The following is a 19,576-nucleotide window of genomic DNA, read 5'->3' as shown; positions in this document are numbered from 1 at the left end:
CTGAGATAACCTGAAGTACCCACAAGGGTCACTAGATGTAGAGGACCAGAGATTATTAGACACCTGAGATAACCTGAAGTACCCACAAGGGCCACTAGATGTAGAGGACCAGAGATTATTAGACACCTGAGATAACCTGAAGTACCCACAAGGGCCACTAGATGTAGAGGACCAGAGATTATTAGACACCTGAGATAACCTGAAGTACCCACAAGGGTCACTAGATGTAGAGGACCAGAGATTATTAGACACCTGAGATAACCTGAAGTACCCACAAGGGCCACTAGATGTAGAGGACCAGAGATTATTAGACACCTGAGATAACCTGAAGTACCCACAAGGGTCACTAGATGTAGAGGACCAGAGATTATTAGACACCTGAGATAACCTGAAGTACCCACAAGGGCCACTAGATGTAGAGGACCAGAGATTATTAGACACCTGAGATAACCTGAAGTACCCACAAGGGCCACTAGATGTAGAGGACCAGAGATTATTAGACACCTGAGATAACCTGAAGTACCCACAAGGGCCACTAGATGTAGAGGACCAGAGATTATTAGACACCTGAGATAACCTGAAGTACCCACATGGGCCACTAGATGTCTTGTGACAGATTACATCAAATCTTTGAAAGATAGCAAAATTCTTGTAGTTTACTGGTAAACCTAGTACATTTACAGCAATATACACTCCCTTTGCAACCTAACAATGACTCTATTAGCGTAGAACAGTGATTCCCAACCATTGGTACAAGGACCATAGGCCTACTGGTAAAATACACATGAACGGGTACTTCAGTGGTACTCTGTCCGGGCAGAGCTAAATTCAGTTGGTGGTACAGTAACCAAAAAAAGGTTGGGAACCACTGTCATAGAGGACTGATGCAACAACCACACAATGGCTAATGTGCCCTTTGGTGTCTAACGGGGTCGCTGAGAAAGACAATATTATTGTGCGGTTTTAGTGAAAAGACAAACAAACAAAGAAAGAAAGAAATGTAACAGTTAAACGCTAAACTATGTATGACATCTTGTCATCTTGTGGTTCTTTGCACAACTTTGACTTCCAACTCTGATTTCCGCGCTTCTATTTGGTCCTTTCAGGCCACATCCAGGGATCTATTGTTCATACAGAATGCTATTCAGACACTGCTTGTCCTTTTGATTAACCAGTCTTTGAAAGTCTATACTCAGAATGCTTTCCGGTACCAATTCTCTCTTGTGACTCTGACATCATAGGTATAGCATCCTTACCTTGTTTAATCATCTCCGTGTCAACTATGCTGAATCATTGTTTGGCTCTTTTGATTAGTAGACATTTTGACCTATCGTTCTCAACATAGCCCTCAAAGCGAACCTACTTTTCCATTTCAATGTCATTTCTCATCTTCACTGGATTTGCCATTGTTTTTTGGCCAATCATGCCTCATGCCTGTCTTCCTTTATCCACACATATTTCAGGAGGTGATATGTTCCTAGATATTCACTGTTATGTCTGCTTCGGCCAATAGTTGGCCTAAACCCGTACCATTCTATTGCCAGTTTCGACCAGATGAAAGAAAATGGGCTCTCCTTCTCAGTACCTTTTGGTTCAGCATTCTTTTAGAAAATCCCTAACAGTGACAAATGATGTCAACCAGATGCTTAGGTTTTCTTTGTCTCTGATGATCATTCAGAGGATCCCTCCCTCTCCAGTTGCGCTACAAACCTACTTCCCAGTCCTGGTGGATTTATCTGCATCTAAACACATTGTCAGAGGGCCTCTTCCTCTAACCATGACATTTAAACAGAGTGAAGAGGAGGAGAGGCCCATTGGGTTTGGAGACAGAGGAGCTGACTCTTATGTTGAGCATTCATCTCAGCCCCAGTTGAAAAGTCACGCAGGTCCCTAATACAAAGTTCCTTTGGGATCTTTCTTCATTCTGTCAGATCAATTGTCTTTTTCACTGGGTTTGAAAAGAGCTCTGTAGATAATACGTCACGGAACCCACAGGATGCTGTGGAACACCACAAGAGCCTGGTTTTCATTCTAGAACCCATTCCACTCCACTCTGCTCTGACCAACAGGATGGGAAGGGAACTCTCTCCTCTGAGGAAAAGGGCAGAGAGGGAGACTGACAAAAAGGCTGGCTCTACTTGTTTGGTTTCCACACTCGATTGGTCTCTATCTCCTGCTGCACCAGCCTTAGTTTAAGCTGAAGGCAGTTTAGCAGAAGGCCTATGGGACCGCAGGGTGCCAACGAAAAGGCTCTGTGATGCCCTGCCTGTGAACTAGCTGATGCACGAGCGGTTAGCTTCAACTGGCTAACCAGACAGCAGCAGCTGTAGTTGTCCATTAGAGCCCAGGCAGATACCAGAGGACTGTCTAAAGGGGGAGAATGTATCCTTTATGTCTATGTTGAAATTTGAAAGTTTTCTCGGCTTTGTGTTTAACATTTTCACATCCACCTGTCTTCAGTGAGTTATTGGTTGGTATTTACTTCCATAGACACCAGTAAACACACGTACACGTACAAACACATTAAGACAGAAATGCAAGTTCCCAATTGCAGTCATACCATTGACCACCTGTGTCTCACAGGGTTGCCTCCCCACCCGCTACATCTGGGGATGACTGAGAGTGGGTGTACAGACTGGTATTAATAGCCCAGTGCTAACACATGGTACCAGGGGAGCCAGACAGGACAGCACACTAGCAGATGCTGCTGTTGTCCCAGACTTGCTCCCTCCCTCTCCTGCTCCTGTCAGTTCCAACCTGGCTGACTGGTGTCTCTCTGGGGAGGAGCAGTGCAGATGTCTGCCTAGAGATGATGATGCCATGGGGACCTGCCTGCTCTTTCTCATTGCTGACATTGACAATCAGCTCAAACAGGCAATACCCTGTGAGCATTCACACACAATCAGTATCATATTCAGTTTGTGTTGGATTTACAATCTCTTTGTGCACGAGCATTGATTGCGTTATTTTACTTATACACAAAGTCTAACTGAGCCATCCTCTTTGTGTAGATACCACTGAACATACTTGATCAGAGTTAGAAAGACCAGAACGTACGAGGCATGGCCTGACTCAGGATCTCATCGCATAATGTATTTAGCTTTTGGACGACTAGGCAGACTGTGAATAGACAGAGTGCATTCAGTATGCTAGGGCTGTGTCCCACAATCAGCCCAACACATCACCGGGGGCACACTGCCTGCCCTCCAGGACACCTACAGCACCTGGTGTCACGGTCAGGCCAAGAGGATCATGAAGCACCTCAGCCACCCAAGCTACAGCCTGTTCACCCCGCTACCATCTAGAGGATCATGAAGGACCTCAGCCACCCAAGCTACGGCCTGTTCACCCCGCTACCATCTAGAGGATCATGAAGGACCTCAGCCACCCAAGCTACGGCCTGTTCACCCCGCTACCATCTAGAGAATCATGAAAGACCTCAGCCACCCAAGCTACGGCCTGTTCACCCCGCTACCATCTAGAGGATCATGAAGCACCTCAGCCACCCAAGCTACGGCCTGTTCACCCCGCTACCATCTAGAGGATCATGAAGGACCTCAGCCACCCAAGCTACGGCCTGTTCACCCCGCTACCATCTAGAAGGCCGGAGACAGTACAGGTGCATCAAAGCTGGGACCGAGAGACTGAAAAACAGCTTCTTTCTCCAGGCCATCAAACTGTTAAATAGTCACCACCAGCAGGCCTCCGCCCAGTACCCTGCCCTGAACTTAGTCACTGTTACTAGCTGGCTACCACCCGATACTCTACCCTGCACCTTAGAGACTGCTGCCCTGTGTACATAGTCATTGAACACTGGTCACTTTAATAATGTTTACATACTGTTTTACCCACTTCATATGTATATACTGTATTCTAGTCCAGGCTCATCCTATATAACTACTACTGTTCACACCTTTTCTATTCATATACTGTCCATACTGTCTATACACACCATTATATACATCTTTATTTATATTCTGGATTCTGACATTGCTCTTTTTAATATTTCTGTATTTCTTAATTTCTTAATTTTGGGGATTTGTGTGTATTGTTGTGTATCCTTAGATATTACTGCACTGTTTGAGCTAGGAACACAAACATTTCACTACACCTGCAATAGCATCTGCTAAATATTTGTATGGAACCAATCAAATGTGATTTGATTTGATATGGCACCATGTTCCCTATAGTGCACTACTTTGTGCCAGAGCTCTCTTCAAAGGAAGTGCACTATAAAGGGAATAGGGTGGCATTTGGGATGCACACTATGCCACAGTTCATCACAGATGCCCAATGAAAATGTTCACAGCAGTGAACATACTGTGCAAAAGCAATAGTTCAAAGGAACATAGTCAAGTCGCTTCTGATATTTTCCTGCCTCTCTAAAATACTCTGAGGGGTCAGGGTCAATTGATTTGGAATGCCAGAAAGCATCCGCTCTGACACACTTCAACGTTATGCGAGGACAGAGAGGAACGCAGGACCGTCAGTCTTTGAAAGATGTACACACTCTTTAACAAATTCACTTTTTTGGTGAAGATTGTCTTCCTGCTAATTATTCCAGAGAGATTCCAGAGGCTCATAATAACAAGTTCTGCTAAATGCTGTAAAATCTAGGTTTGTTCTGTGGGTGGACTGTATTACTCATTGTTATGTACAGTTGAGGTTTGGCCTGTCAGTCTCCAAGTTTCTCTGTGTTTCGGAGCATAGAGTTCTGCATTCACACAGAGCTACTGTAGCTCCTTGTTCAGGCTCATCCCTTGCATGCTCGACAGAAGATTACTGTTGTGGTCTCTCTCATGTGTATAGTGTATTTTAAAGAGCGTGCTAATTCCACTGTCTTGGGAAAGAGACCACAGACAACATATCCACCGTAGACAGAAATAAGGTTGGAACTCTGCCCAGACTTGATGTAGAGGCAGTGCCATCAAAACATTCACTGGTTCCAACTGAAACCTTCAAGTAAAGGACACACAAAGTTTCCAATTGTTCATTCCCCCCACAAATAAATAGTGTTAAACATTTTTCACGTGCAGCGCTGATAAGTGAGTTATTTATCAATCCCAAAACGTGGGGTATTTTTTCCCCTTGTCAGCCTCTACGCCCACAACAACGCAGCTGCAGGAAGACATTGAGGGTGAGATGCATTTTGAATTGGAGAATTGTATCTTCTTTATTTTTAACTGACACTGCCTAACTGCCTGCCTCTCTGGCCGATGGACCACAGTGTGGTGGTAGGGAGAGGACAGGCCTCAGTGTGGTGGTAGGGAGAGGACAGGCCTCAGTGTGGTGGTAGGGAGAGGACAGGCCTCAGTGTGGTGGTAGGGAGAGGACAGGCCTCAGTGTGGTGGTAGGGAGAGGACAGGCCTCAGTGTGGTGGTAGGGAGAGGACAGGCCTCAGTGTGGTGGTAGGGAGAGGACAGGCCTCAGTGTGGTGGTAGGGAGAGGACAGGCCTCAGTGTGGTGGTAGGGAGAGGACAGGCCTCAGTGTGGTGGTAGGGAGAGGACAGGCCTCAGTGTGGTGGTAGGGAGAGGACAGGCCTCAGTGTGGTGGTAGGGAGAGGACAGGCATCAGTGTGGTGGTAGGGACAGGACAGGCCTCAGTGTGGTGGTAGGGAGAGGACAGGCCTCAGTGTGGTGGTAGGAGAGGACAGGCCTCAGTGTGGTGGTAGGGAGAGGACAGGCCTCAGTGTGGTGGTAGGGAGAGGACAGGCCTCAGTGTGGTGGTAGGGAGAGGACAGGCCTCAGTGTGGTGGTAGGGAGAGGACAGGCCTCAGTGTGGTGGTAGGGAGAGGACAGGCCTCAGTGTGGTGGTAGGGAGAGGACAGGCCTCAGTGTGGTGGTAGGGAGAGGACAGGCCTCAGTGTGGTGGTAGGGAGAGGACAGGCCTCAGTGTGGTGGTAGGGAGAGGACAGGCCTCAGTGTGGTGGTAGGGAGAGGACAGGCCTCAGTGTGGTGGTAGGGAGAGGACAGGCCTCAGTGTGGTGGTAGGGAGAGGACAGGCCTCAGTGTGGTGGTAGGGAGAGGACAGGCCTCAGTGTGGTGGTAGGGAGAGGACAGGCCTCAGTGTGGTGGTAGGGAGAGGACAGGCCTCAGTGTGGTGGTAGGGAGAGGACAGGCCTCAGTGTGGTGGTAGGGAGAGGACAGGCCTCAGTGTGGTGGTAGGGAGAGGACAGGCCTCAGTGTGGTGGTAGGGAGAGGACAGGCCTCAGTGTGGTGGTAGGGAGAGGACAGGCCTCAGTGTGGTGGTAGGGAGAGGACAGGCCTCAGTGTGGTGGTAGGGAGAGGACAGGCCTCAGTGTGGTGGTAGGGAGAGGACAGGCCTCAGTGTGGTGGTAGGGAGAGGACAGGCCTCAGTGTGGTGGTAGGGAGAGGACAGGCCTCAGTGTGGTGGTAGGGAGAGGACAGGCCTCAGTGTGGTGGTAGGGAGAGGACAGGCCTCAGTGTGGTGGTAGGGAGAGGACAGGCCTCAGTGTGGTGGTAGGGAGAGGACAGGCCTCAGTGTGGTGGTAGGGGAGAGGACAGGCCTCAGTGTGGTGGTAGGGAGAGGACAGGCCTCAGTGTGGTGGTAGGGAGAGGACAGGCCTCAGTGTGGTGGTAGGGAGAGGACAGGCCTCAGTGTGGTGGTAGGGAGAGGACAGGCCTCAGTGTGGTGGTAGGGAGAGGACAGGCCTCAGTGTGGTGGTAGGGAGAGGACAGGCCTCAGTGTGGTGGTAGGGAGAGGACAGGCCTCAGTGTGGTGGTAGGGAGAGGACAGGCCTCAGTGTGGTGGTAGGGAGAGGACAGGCCTCAGTGTGGTGGTAGGGAGAGGACAGGCCTCAGTGTGGTGGTAGGGAGAGGACAGGCCTCAGTGTGGTGGTAGGGAGAGGACAGGCCTCAGTGTGGTGGTAGGGAGAGGACAGGCCTCAGTGTGGTGGTAGGGAGAGGACAGGCCTCAGTGTGGTGGTAGGGAGAGGACAGGCCTCAGTGTGGTGGTAGGGAGAGGACAGGCCTCAGTGTGGTGGTAGGGAGAGGACAGGCCTCAGTGTGGTGGTAGGGAGAGGACAGGCCTCAGTGTGGTGGTAGGGAGAGGACAGGCCTCAGTGTGGTGGTAGGGAGAGGACAGGCCTCAGTGTGGTGGTAGGGAGAGGACAGGCCTCAGTGTGGTGGTAGGGAGAGGACAGGCCTCAGTGTGGTGGTAGGGAGAGGACAGGCCTCAGTGTGAGACTGTGAGCAGGATTGGTGGTTACTTCTCTGGACTCTGGGACCACAGGGCCTTGTTGCTCGGGTTCAAATCCTGGGCTGGGCAGGGGACAACACATCTCCTGCCACTGCCGTTAATCTATGAGCACTGTTCACGGATTAAGGGCCGTTTCTGTGGATCACTAAGGCATTTCTGGCCTGGATACTATGGCTGTGATCTGTGTGTGTGTGTGTGTGTGTGTGTGTGTGTGTGTGTGTGTGTGTGTGTGTGTGTGTGTGTGTGTGTGTGTGTGTGTGTGTGTGTGTGTGTGTGTGTGTGTGTGTGTGTGTGTGTGTGTGTGTGTGTGTGCTTCACTAGTATGGCCTGTCTGCTCTGGCCTGACTTGCCGAGGTTTTGTGTCATAACCTCTATGTAGAGAAATGCATTTTTTGGATTCACACTAATTGCTGGTTACTGCTTTGACTTCTGCCCCGTGTTTTTGTCCATTTCAGCTCCTGATACTGAGTTTACTGTGTTAGAGTCTTAAGAGGAGAGGAACTCAATGTCTTTTCTGTAGTTCTATATTTCTGTATCAGTTGTATGAACAGAGGTGGACTCACAACGTGCTACATTGGACTGAAACAATCCCCCTGTACTGTATGTTGTTCTGTAATGTCATCCTGTCAGTCCAAGATGATATGTCTAGTGTATCTTTATAGATGATAGACCCCTGGATAGATGATATTTAGAATTTTTTGTCCTTTCCATGTCCTGCTTAGTTTTATGTCACACCCATTCCATTCCATCCTATAGGTCTTCAAGGCATGCCTGCTCCTCATGGACCTAAATATAGTAGGCCTAACTTTGGCCTGTACCAAACACTGTATATCCTATCAGTGCTGAATCTGTCCTGTAATCTGCTGAAACTCTCTCTCTCTCAGACTTACAGTAAGAGCATCTTAAAGAAAACTTATCCCAGGCCTTGAAGTAGTCTGTTTTCCCAAAGGTAGCTCTTCACTGTGTCTGTCCTCTCCTGAACAGATCAGCCTTGTGTTTCAGGTAGAACTTTGAGAAGAATGTTTCCAATAATACCATTTTTTTGTTGTTGCTTTATATTGCGTTAAAGGAAAGAGACAAGACAGTTTCAGTCAGTCAGTGTGTTATCTTAGCTGACCACATGTTTTGTTCCACTTCTCCATCTTGACACAGTCCTTGGGCGCTGCAGTACAGCCAAAAACAAACACGAGTGGCTGAACAGATCAAAGCTGCTCCCCTCCATAATGTATTTTCCAGTTAGCAGCCTCCCTTTGCCCTTTCTCCATGTTTAATTAAGTTACAGTAATTCAAGGGGAGGAAGTGGAACCACATCAGAGCTGGGACAAATCACAATTGTAATTTCCAAAACAGTTAGTATTGGGATTTTCACATTGGTTGTTTTTCTTCAGCGGGTAGTGGGTACCGCTCTCGATGCAGCTAGTTTGCGGCGCATATTTGACAAACTAGAACAATGATAGTTTTCTCTCTGCCTTGTGTTGTCTGTCTCTGTATAGGCCTACTACACCTGAAAACCAAACGCTGCAGGGTCAACAACAGGAGGAAAATGGATTCCTTCTCAAACGGTTTATTTACCCTCTGTAGCACACTCAGACAGCCTAGACAGTCTAGAGCAGCTCAGACTCAGACAGCCTAGACAGTCTAGAGCAGCTCAGACAGCCTAGACAGTCTAGAGCAGCTCAGACTCAGACAGCCTAGACAGTCTAGAGCAGCTCAGACTCAGACAGCCTAGACAGTCTAGAGCAGCTCAGACTCAGACAGCCTAGACAGCCTAGAGCAGCTCAGACTCAGACAGCCTAGACAGCCTAGAGCAGCTCAGACTCAGACTCCCTAGGCAGCCTAGAGCAGCACAAACTCAGACAGCCTAGAGCAGCACAGACTCAGACAGCCTAGACAGCCTAGAGCAGCTCAGACTCAGACAGCCTAGACAGCCTAGAGCATCACAGACTCAGACTCCCTAGACAGTCTAGAGCAGAATAGACTCAGACTCCCTAGACAGTCTAGAGCAGAATAGACTCAGACTCCCTAGACAGCCTAGAGCAGCACAGACTCAGACTCCCTAGACAGCCTAAAGCAGCACAGACTCAGACTCCCTAGACAGTCTAGAGCAGCACAGACTCAGACTCCCTAGACAGTCTAGAGCAGCACAGACTCCGACTCCCTAGACAGTCTAGAGCAGAATAGACTCAGACTCCCTAGACAGCCTAGAGCAGCACAGACTCAGACTCCCTAAACAGCCTAGAGCAGCACAGACTCAGACTCCCTAGACAGTCTAGAGCAGCACAGACTCAGACTCCCTAGACAGTCTAGAGCAGAATAGACTCAGACTCCCTAAACAGCCTAGAGCAGCACAGACTCAGACTCCCTAGACAGTCTAGAGCAGAATAGACTCAGACTCACTCCCTAGACAGTCTAGAGCTGCACAGACTCAGACTCCCTAGACAGCCTAGAGCAGCACAGACTCAGACTCCCTAGACAGCCTAGAGCAGCACAGACTCAGACTTTCTAGACAGTCTAGAGCAGAATAGACTCAGACTCCCTAGACAGCCTAGAGCAGCACAGACTCAGACTCCCTAGACAGTCTAGAGCAGCACAGACTCAGACTCCCTAGACAGCCTAGAGCAGCACAGACTCAGACTCCCTAGACAGTCTAGAGCAGCACAGACTCAGACTCCCTAGACAGTCTAGAGCAGCACAGACTCAGACTCCCTCGACAGTCTAGAGCAGCACAGACTCCGACTCCCTAGACAGTCTAGAGCAGAATAGACTCAGACTCCCTAGACAGCCTAGAGCAGCACAGACTCAGACTCCCTAAACAGCCTAGAGCAGCACAGACTCAGACTCCCTAGACAGTCTAGAGCAGCACAGACTCAGACTCACTCCCTCGACAGTCTAGAGCAGCACAGACTCCGACTCCCTAGACAGTCTAGAGCAGAATAGACTCAGACTCCCTAGACAGCCTAGAGCAGCACAGACTCAGACTCCCTAAACAGCCTAGAGCAGCACAGACTCAGACTCCCTAGACAGTCTAGAGCAGAATAGACTCAGACTCACTCCCTGGACAGTCTAGAGCAGCACAGACTCAGACTCCCTAGACAGCCTAGAGCAGAATAGACTCAGACTCCCTAGACAGCCTAGAGCAGCACAGACTCAGACTCCCTAGACAGTCTAGAGCAGAATAGACTCAGACTCCCTAGACAGCCTAGAGCAGCACAGACTCAGACTCCCTAGACAGCCTAGAGCAGCACAGACTCAGACTCCCTAGACAGTCTAGAGCAGCTCAGACTCAGACATGTTAGCTATGGACGGCTACATCCATCCAGCCTACGTACAGACCATGTTTTGACTGAGTTCAATTTTCCTCTGGGCAGTTGGAGGGAAACCGAGCACCATGGTTTGTCCATGGATAGCTAAGTTGTGTGCTATTGGCTGGCATTAACATTGGCCAAATCAAGGGGTTTGTCATTTGATGTTTTCCCATGTTGCCTCATAGTGGACGTACATGAAACAGTTTGATAATAGCCTTGCATTATTTAGTTGTATATGCTGTAGCTAGGTAATCTATAATAGCTATGCTGTATAATAACTTTAGTTGTATGAAGCGGGAATTATTAATGATGCAATCTTTGTCTTTATCTCCTATCTAGCTTGATGACTGTGCCCTCCAGCTCTCCCAAAATGGGAGCTACCTGGACTTGGAGTCTACCCTGGCAGAACAGAGAGATGAACTCGAGGGCTTTCAGGAGGGAGGGTAAGGCTTTTTCATAACACTCTGTCTCAACAACCTATTTCAATAGCTGATCGTGCCCTTATATCTCCATTTCATGAGGTCTTTCCAAAATAAGAAAACAAACGTAGAATCTTATAAATCATGTTTACTGAGGAATATGTACAGGATTGTAAAACTTGTACCGCCAGCACATTTATATTTGTATTGTACAGGTAAAAAAAGGTAGGTCATATTCTCTACACTTCAAAAGACCTGTCTGGGATTGAGTCCAGAGTGGTGCTGTTTGAAGATCAGGCTCGGATTGAGTTCAGAGTGGTGCTGTTTGAAGATCAGGCTCGGATTGAGTCCAGAGTGGTGCTGTTTGAAGATCAGGCTCGGATTGAGTCCAGAGTGGTGCTGTTTGAAGATCAGGCTTGGATTGAGTCCAGAGTGGTGCTGTTTGAAGATCAGGCTTGGATTGAGTCCAGAGTGGTGCTGTTTGAAGATCAGGCTCGGATTGAGTTCAGAGTGGTGCTGTTTGAAGTTCAGGCTTGGATTGAGTCCAGAGTGGTGCTGTTTGAAGATCAGGCTCGGATTGAGTCCAGAGTGGTGCTGTTTGAAGATCAGGCTTGGATTGAGTCCAGAGTGGTGCTGTTTGAAGATCAGACTTGGATTGAGTCCAGAGTGGTGCTGTTTGAAGATCAGGCTCGGATTGAGTTCAGAGTGGTGCTGTTTGAAGATCAGGCTCGGATTGAGTCCAGAGTGGTGCTGATTGAAGTTCAGGCTGGAATTGAGTCCAGAGTGGTGCTGATTGAAGATCAGGCTGGAATTGAGTCCAGAGTGGTGCTGATTGAAGATCAGGCTGGAATTGAGTCCAGAGTGGTGCTGTTTGAAGATCAGGCTCGGATTGAGTCCAGAGTGGTGCTGATTGAAGTTCAGGCTGGAATTGAGTCCAGAGTGGTGCTGATTGAAGATCAGGCTCGGATTGAGTCCAGAGTGGTGCTGATTGAAGTTCAGGTTCGGATTGAGTCCAGAGTGGTGCTGATTGAAGATCAGGCTCGGATTGAGTCCAGAGTGGTGCTGATTGAAGTTCAGGCTGGAATTGAGTCCAGAGTGGTGCTGATTGAAGTTCAGGCTGGAATTGAGTCCAGAGTGGTGCTGATTGAAGTTCAGGCTGGAATTGAGTCCAGAGTGGTGCTGATTGAAGATCAGGCTCGGATTGAGTCCAGAGTGGTGCTGATTGAAGTTCAGGCTGGAATTGAGTCCAGAGTGGTGCTGATTGAAGATCAGGCTCGGATTGAGTCCAGAGTGGTGCTGATTGAAGTTCAGGCTGGAATTGAGTCCAGAGTGGTGCTGATTGAAGATCAGGCTCGGATTGAGTCCAGAGTGGTGCTGATTGAAGTTCAGGCTCGGATTGAGTCCAGAGTGGTGCTGATTGAAGATCAGGCTCGGATTGAGTCCAGAGTGGTGCTGATTGAAGTTCAGGCTGGAATTGAGTCCAGAGTGGTGCTGATTGAAGTTCAGGCTGGAATTGAGTCCAGAGTGGTGCTGATTGAAGATCAGGCTCGGATTGAGTCCAGAGTGGTGCTGATTGAAGTTCAGGCTGGAATTGAGTCCAGAGTGGTGCTGATTGAAGATCAGGCTCGGATTGAGTCCAGAGTGGTGCTGATTGAAGTTCAGGCTGGGTTGAGTCCAGAGTGGTGCTGATTGAAGTTCAGGCTGGGTTGAGTCCAAAGTGGTTCTGTTTGAAGGCACAACTAGCACTACCTTGCAGGTGCATTCATAACAAGCCAAGCTACAGTGGTCTAAGTACGAATACCTTTTCATGTTCCTTTCTGTGGTTTCAATGAGCTGTTATGAACCATAAATATGTATTACTCAAGACTGGCTTGAAGTATGTTGTACAGCAGTGCTGTACTGTAGTTAATACAAAGAAGATTCTGAAAATCCCCCACAGAGGGGGAGGGGGAGGGGGAGAGGGGGGAGGGGGGGGGGGGGGAACTGTTCTGTTCAGAGGTATTCCTCCATCTCTAACTAGCAGGTCAATACAATATCATCATTGTTTTGAGGAAGAGAAGAGAGAGAAAAAAAGGTATTTCAATCCCTTGCTTGGGGGATACCTTCCTGAAATACCTTCCTGCTCCCTATATTCCCCCAGTCTAATTTGATTTCATTACAGTGATGAGGATCACAATGACACCCATTCTCGTTCAGGTTGAATGACTGAAATAATCCCTTTTCCTGGCATCCCCCCGTTTTAGCCAATTGAGCTGTCCCGACCTTAAGCTGCTCTCTGTAGGCGTGGTGGGTGGAGTGTGGGGAGCGGGGGGAGGTTGACGAGCTAAGATGACAGGCTTTAGCTCACCTGGAGCCCAGCGCTCTCTAGTCTAGGGAATAAGGCCAATCCTGTGATTCAACTACAAGGGATTTCAACAGTAATACCAAAAGCCTTATGATTCATTTGTCAGTCAATGGAGCCTGTTGTCGACCAACTGTTAGACTCAGACGAAACACTTCCTGAATTTTGTCACACATTTTCTGACATCTAAGGTGGTTTGATACAGTATCAGCCGAGTGTCAACAGACATTGGTGCAGAACATTCCATTTGTCATTCCTTCAGAGGGTTCTCAGTGATGTCTGGGCGGACATCTTGTCATTCCTTCAGAGGGTTCTCAGTGATGTCTGGGTGGACATCTTGTCATTCCTTCAGAGGGTTCTCAGTGATGTCTGGGTGGGTATCTTGTCATTCCTTCAGAGGGTTCTCAGTGATGTCTGGGTGGACATCTTGTCATTCCTTCAGAGGGTTCTCAGTGATGTCTGGGTGGGTATATTGTCATTCCTTCAGAGGGTTCTCAGTGATGTCTGGGTGGGTATATTGTCATTCCTTCAGGTGGTTCTCAGTGATGTCTGGGTGGGTATCTTGTCATTCCTTCAGATGGTTCTCAGTGATGTCTGGGTGGGTATCTTGTCATTCCTTCAGATGGTTCTCAGTGATGTCTGGGTGGGTATCTTGTCATTCCTTCAGAGGGTTCTCAGTGATGTCTGGGTGGGTATATTGTCATTCCTTCAGAGGATTCTCACAACACTACATCATCACTAACACAATACATTATTATATCATTACTCTATTACTGCATCACAACAAAACACAACTACAGCCTACATCATCACTAACACAATACATCACACAATACATTATTACAACAAAACACAACTACAGCCTTCATCATCACTAACACAATATATCACACAATACATTATTACATCATTACTCTATTATTACATCACAACAAAACACAACTACAGCCTACATCATCACTAACACAATACATTATTACATCATTACTCTATTATTACATCACAACCAAACACAACTACAGCCTTCATCACTAACACAATACATCACACAATACATTATTACATCATTACTCTATTATTACATCACAACCAAACACAACTACAGCCTTCATCATCACTAACACAATACATCCCACAATACATTATTACATCATTACTCTATTATTACATCACAACAAAACACAACTACAGCCTACATCATCACTAACACAATACATCACACAATACATTATTACATCATTACTCTATTATTACATAACAACAAAACACAACTACAGCCTTCATCATCACTAACACAATACATCACACAATACAGTATTACATCATTACTCTATTATTACATCACAACAAAACACAACTACAGCCTACATCATCACTAACACAATACATCACACAATACATTATTACATCATTACTCTATTATTACATCACAACAAAACACAACTACAGCCTACATCATCACTAACACAATACATCCCACAATACATTATTACATCATTACTCTACTATTACATCACAATAAAACACAACTACAGCCTACATCATCACTAACACAATACATCACACAATACATTATTACATCATTACTCTATTATTACATCACAACAAAACACAACTACAGCCTTCATCATCACTAACACAATACATCACACAATACATTATTACATCATTACTCTATTATTACATCACAACAAAACACAACTACAGCCTACATCATCACTAACACAATACATCCCACAATACATTATTACATCATTACTCTATTATTACATCATAACAAAACACAACTACAGCCTACATCATCACTAACACAATACATCACACAATACATTATTACATCATTACTCTATTATTACATCACAACCAAACACAACTACAGCCTACATCATCACTAACACAATACATCACACAATACATTATTACAACAAAACACAACTACAGCCTACATCATCACTAACACAATACATCACTCAATACATTATTACATCATTACTCTATTATTACATCACAACAAAACACAACTACAGCCTTCATCACTAACACAATACATTATTACATCATTACTCTATTATTACAACACAACCAAACACAACTACAGCCTACATCATCACTAACACAATACATCACACAATACATTATTACATCATTACTCTATTATTACATCACAACAAAACACAACTACAGCCTACATCATCACTAACACAATACATCCCACAATACATTATTACAACAAAACACAACTACAGCCTTCATCATCACTAACACAATATATCACACAATACATTATTACATCATTACTCTATTATTACATCACAACAAAACACAACTACAGCCTTCATCATCACTAACACAATACATCCCACAATACATTATTACATCATTACTCTATTATTACATCATAACAAAACACAACTACAGCCTACATCATCACTAACACAATACATCACACAATACATTATTACATCTTTACTCTATTATTACATCACAACAAAACACAACTACAGCCTACATCATCACTAACACAATACATCACACAATACATTATTACAACAAAACACAACTACAGCCTTCATCATCACTAACACAATACATCACACAATACATTATTACATCATTACTCTATTATTACATCACAACAAAACACAACTACAGCCTTCATCATCACTAACACAATACATCCCACAATACATTATTACATCATTACTCTATTATTACATCATAACAAAACACAACTACAGCCTACATCATCACTAACACAATACATCACACAATACATTATTACATCATTACTCTATTATTACATCACAACCAAACACAACTACATCCTACATCATCACTAACACAATACATCACACAATACATTATTACAACAAAAAACAACTACAGCCTACATCATCACTAACACAATACATCACACAATACATTATTACATCATTACTCTATTATTACATCACAACCAAACACAACTACAGCCTACATCATCACTAACACAATACATCACACAATACATTATTACAACAAAACACAACTACAGCCTACATCATCACTAACACAATACATCACACAATACATTATTACATCATTACTCTATTATTACATCACAACAAAACACAACTACAGCCTACATCATCACTAACACAATACATTATTACATCATTACTCTATTATTACATCACAACCAAACACAACTACAGCCTTCATCACTAACACAATACATCACACAATACATTATTACATCATTACTCTATTATTACATCACAACCAAACACAACTACAGCCTTCATCACTAACACAATACATTATTACATCATTACTCTATTATTACATCACAACAAAACACAACTACAGTCTACATCATCACTAACACAATACATCACACAATACATTATTACATCATTACTCTATTATTACATCACAACCAAACACAACTACAGCCTTCATCACTAACACAATACATTATTACATCATTACTCTATTATTACATCACAACAAAACACAACTACAGTCTACATCATCACTAACACAATACATCACACAATACATTATTACATCATTACTCTATTATTACATCATAACAAAACACAACTACAGCCTACATCATCACTAACACAATACATCACACAATACATTATTACAACAAAACACAACTACAGCCTACATCATCACTAACACAATACATCACACAATACATTATTACATCATTACTCTATTATTACATCACAGCAAAACACAACTACAGCCTTCATCATCAATAACACAATACATCACACAGTACATTATTACAACAAAACACAACTACAGCCTACACCATCACTAACACAATACATCACACAATACATTATTACATCATTACTCTATTATTACATCACAACAAAACACAACTACAGCCTACATCATCACTAACACAATACATTATTACATCATTACTCTATTATTACATCACAACAAAACACAACTACAGCCTACATCATCACTAACACAATACATCACACAATACATTATTACATCATTACTCTATTACACGTTTACTATATACTATCCAATGTACAGTATCAAATCCAATCTGTATTTGTAAATAGCCCAGTATTTTATCTCAAAGTTATTTATCTTCAAAAACATATACTGTATTTTGACAGCACAAGGGCTGAATGAACAGGGCTTTGCATTTGAGATCATCTTGCTCAAGTTCAGCCGAATAATGATTCCTATCCTATATACACATAAATGTGTGGCTTGAATCTGTCTTTATAATATGAAAGCACAGTATTTATTTGAGTACAGTGTCCACCTCCATGTTCTTTTATTCAGTCCATATGGTTTTACCTGCTCAGCTCTACCCTGCACTGTGTTGATATGACATCCATATTCCGCACAGCTCTCAGTCGATGTGAGACCAACCCACAGTTGGCATGAGACTTCCTGGTCGGCCAGACCACAAGCATCTATGGATTTATTTGTGTTCATAGGCTGTTCACTGGGCTCTGTGTTTCCATTGGACCCGAGACACTACTCTCATTTCCCAGTTTCATCAAAAGTCATTGGGAGGCTTATTGAAGTCAAGAGAGAGCCTTGTGAGGTTAAAGTGGTCTGCTTCTTCTCTCGTCAAAGAGGGAGGCTGCCAGGGGCATCGCCGTGCCAACTGTCTCTGTCTGGTATGGATGTGTGTCATTAAACCTACACAGTGCGTCTGAGAAGGCCGGGGGGTGTAGAGGGGGATTGAGGGGGTTTAGGGGAAGGCGGCCTGGTATTATTTGTAATAGCAGGGTAATTCTGCCTGCTGGCTTTTTATGGAGTGGATGTGACCAAGTTCAGAACCCCCCGCTGTGCACTGTTGTTGATTCTTTATGATTATTAGGCTTGTAAAAAGGCCTGATGAGGTATTTCACCTTTACTTGTTCCATTTTGGTTTATTTTCTTTCTCAGTGTTTTTGCAGTATGGGATATTTCAGCAACTCTACTTCAACTTTGTAATATATTATTAATTCACTACGTAGAAAGACATCTTTATTTTACCCGGAGTTTGTTGTTGTTGACACATTCCAGCTGCTGTTATAGTAATATGTCTGCATCCAAAATGGTTCCCTATTACGTAAATAGTGCAACACTTTGACCAGGGCCTATAGGGCTCTGGACTGAATTGTGCACTAAACAAGGAATATAGTGCCATTTGGGATGCAGACATGCTTTCAAAACCCCAGTCAAAGTACTGCTGTGGTTGAGCTTACTGCCTTGGTCTAAATGTCTGGCCACTGTGCTATCCTGGAGGTTAGAACAGCAACAGACCTGAGACTGGCCACTGTGCTATCCTGGAGGTTAGAACAGCAACAGACCTGAGACTGGCCACTGTGCTATACTGGAGGTTAGAACAGCAACAGTCCTGAGACTGGCCACTGTGCTATACTGGAGGTTAGAACAGCAACAGACCTGAGACTGGCCACTGTGCTATCCTGGAGGTTAGAACAGCAACAGACCTGAGTCTGGCCACTGTGCTATTCTGGAGGTTAGAACAGCAACAGACCTGAGACTGGCCACTGTGCTATACTGGAGGTTAGAACAGCAACATACCTGAGACTGGCCACATTGCTATACTGGAGGTTAGAACAGCAACAGACCTGAGACTGGCCACTGTGCTATACTGGAGGCTAGAACAGCAACATACCTGAGACTGGACAATGTGCTATACTGGTGGTTAGAACAGCAACAGACCTGAGACTGGCCACTGTGCTATACTGGAGGTTAGAACAGCAACAGACCTGAGACTGGCCACTGTGCTATACTGGAGGTTAGAACAGCAACAGACCTGAGACTGGCCACTGTGCTATACTGGAGGTTAGAACAGCAACAGACCTGAGACTGGCCACTGTGCTATACTGGAGGTTAGAACAGCAACAGACCTGAGACTGGCCACTGTGCTATCCTGGAGGTTAGAACAGCAACACTTCTCCAGGTTCAACACAATCTATATCCCATTCTGAAGGAGAAAGTCCCTCTGTCTACCATAGAGGTTCTACCAATAGAGGTTACCAGTGGTGTGAAGTACCTAAGTAAAAATAGTTTTAATTCGTTTTTTGGGGTATCTGTACTTTACTCTAATATTGATATTTTTGACAACTTTTACTTTTACTTCACTACATTCCTAAAGAAAATGATGTACTTTTTACTCCATACATTTTCCCTGACAACCATAAGTACTCGTTACGTTTTGAATCCCTAGCAGGACAGGAAAATTGTCTAATTCATACACTTATCAAGAGAACATCCCAGTCATCCCTACTCCCTCTGATCTGGCAGA

At 45.0% G+C, this 19,576-nt stretch overlaps 1 protein-coding gene across 1 annotated transcript in view; it reads left to right on the top strand.

Annotated features, from left to right (window-relative positions):
• The window catches only part of fhod3b (formin homology 2 domain containing 3b), a 256,541-nt gene that overhangs the window by 2,734 nt on the left and 234,231 nt on the right, over positions 1-19,576 (top strand). Inside the window, exon 2 of the mRNA XM_031811805.1 lies at positions 10,864-10,967. Within this exon, the coding sequence (XP_031667665.1) occupies positions 10,864-10,967 (104 nt within the window). The remainder of the gene's footprint in view (positions 1-10,863; positions 10,968-19,576) is intronic.

The sequence above is a fragment of the Oncorhynchus kisutch genome, unplaced genomic scaffold, assembly GCF_002021735.2.
Source record: "Oncorhynchus kisutch isolate 150728-3 unplaced genomic scaffold, Okis_V2 Okis02a-Okis13b_hom, whole genome shotgun sequence".
NCBI classification, from domain to species: domain Eukaryota; kingdom Metazoa; phylum Chordata; class Actinopteri; order Salmoniformes; family Salmonidae; genus Oncorhynchus; species Oncorhynchus kisutch.
Note: the sequence above shows the minus strand (reverse complement) of the source record. Positions and strands in the feature narration are given on the sequence as shown.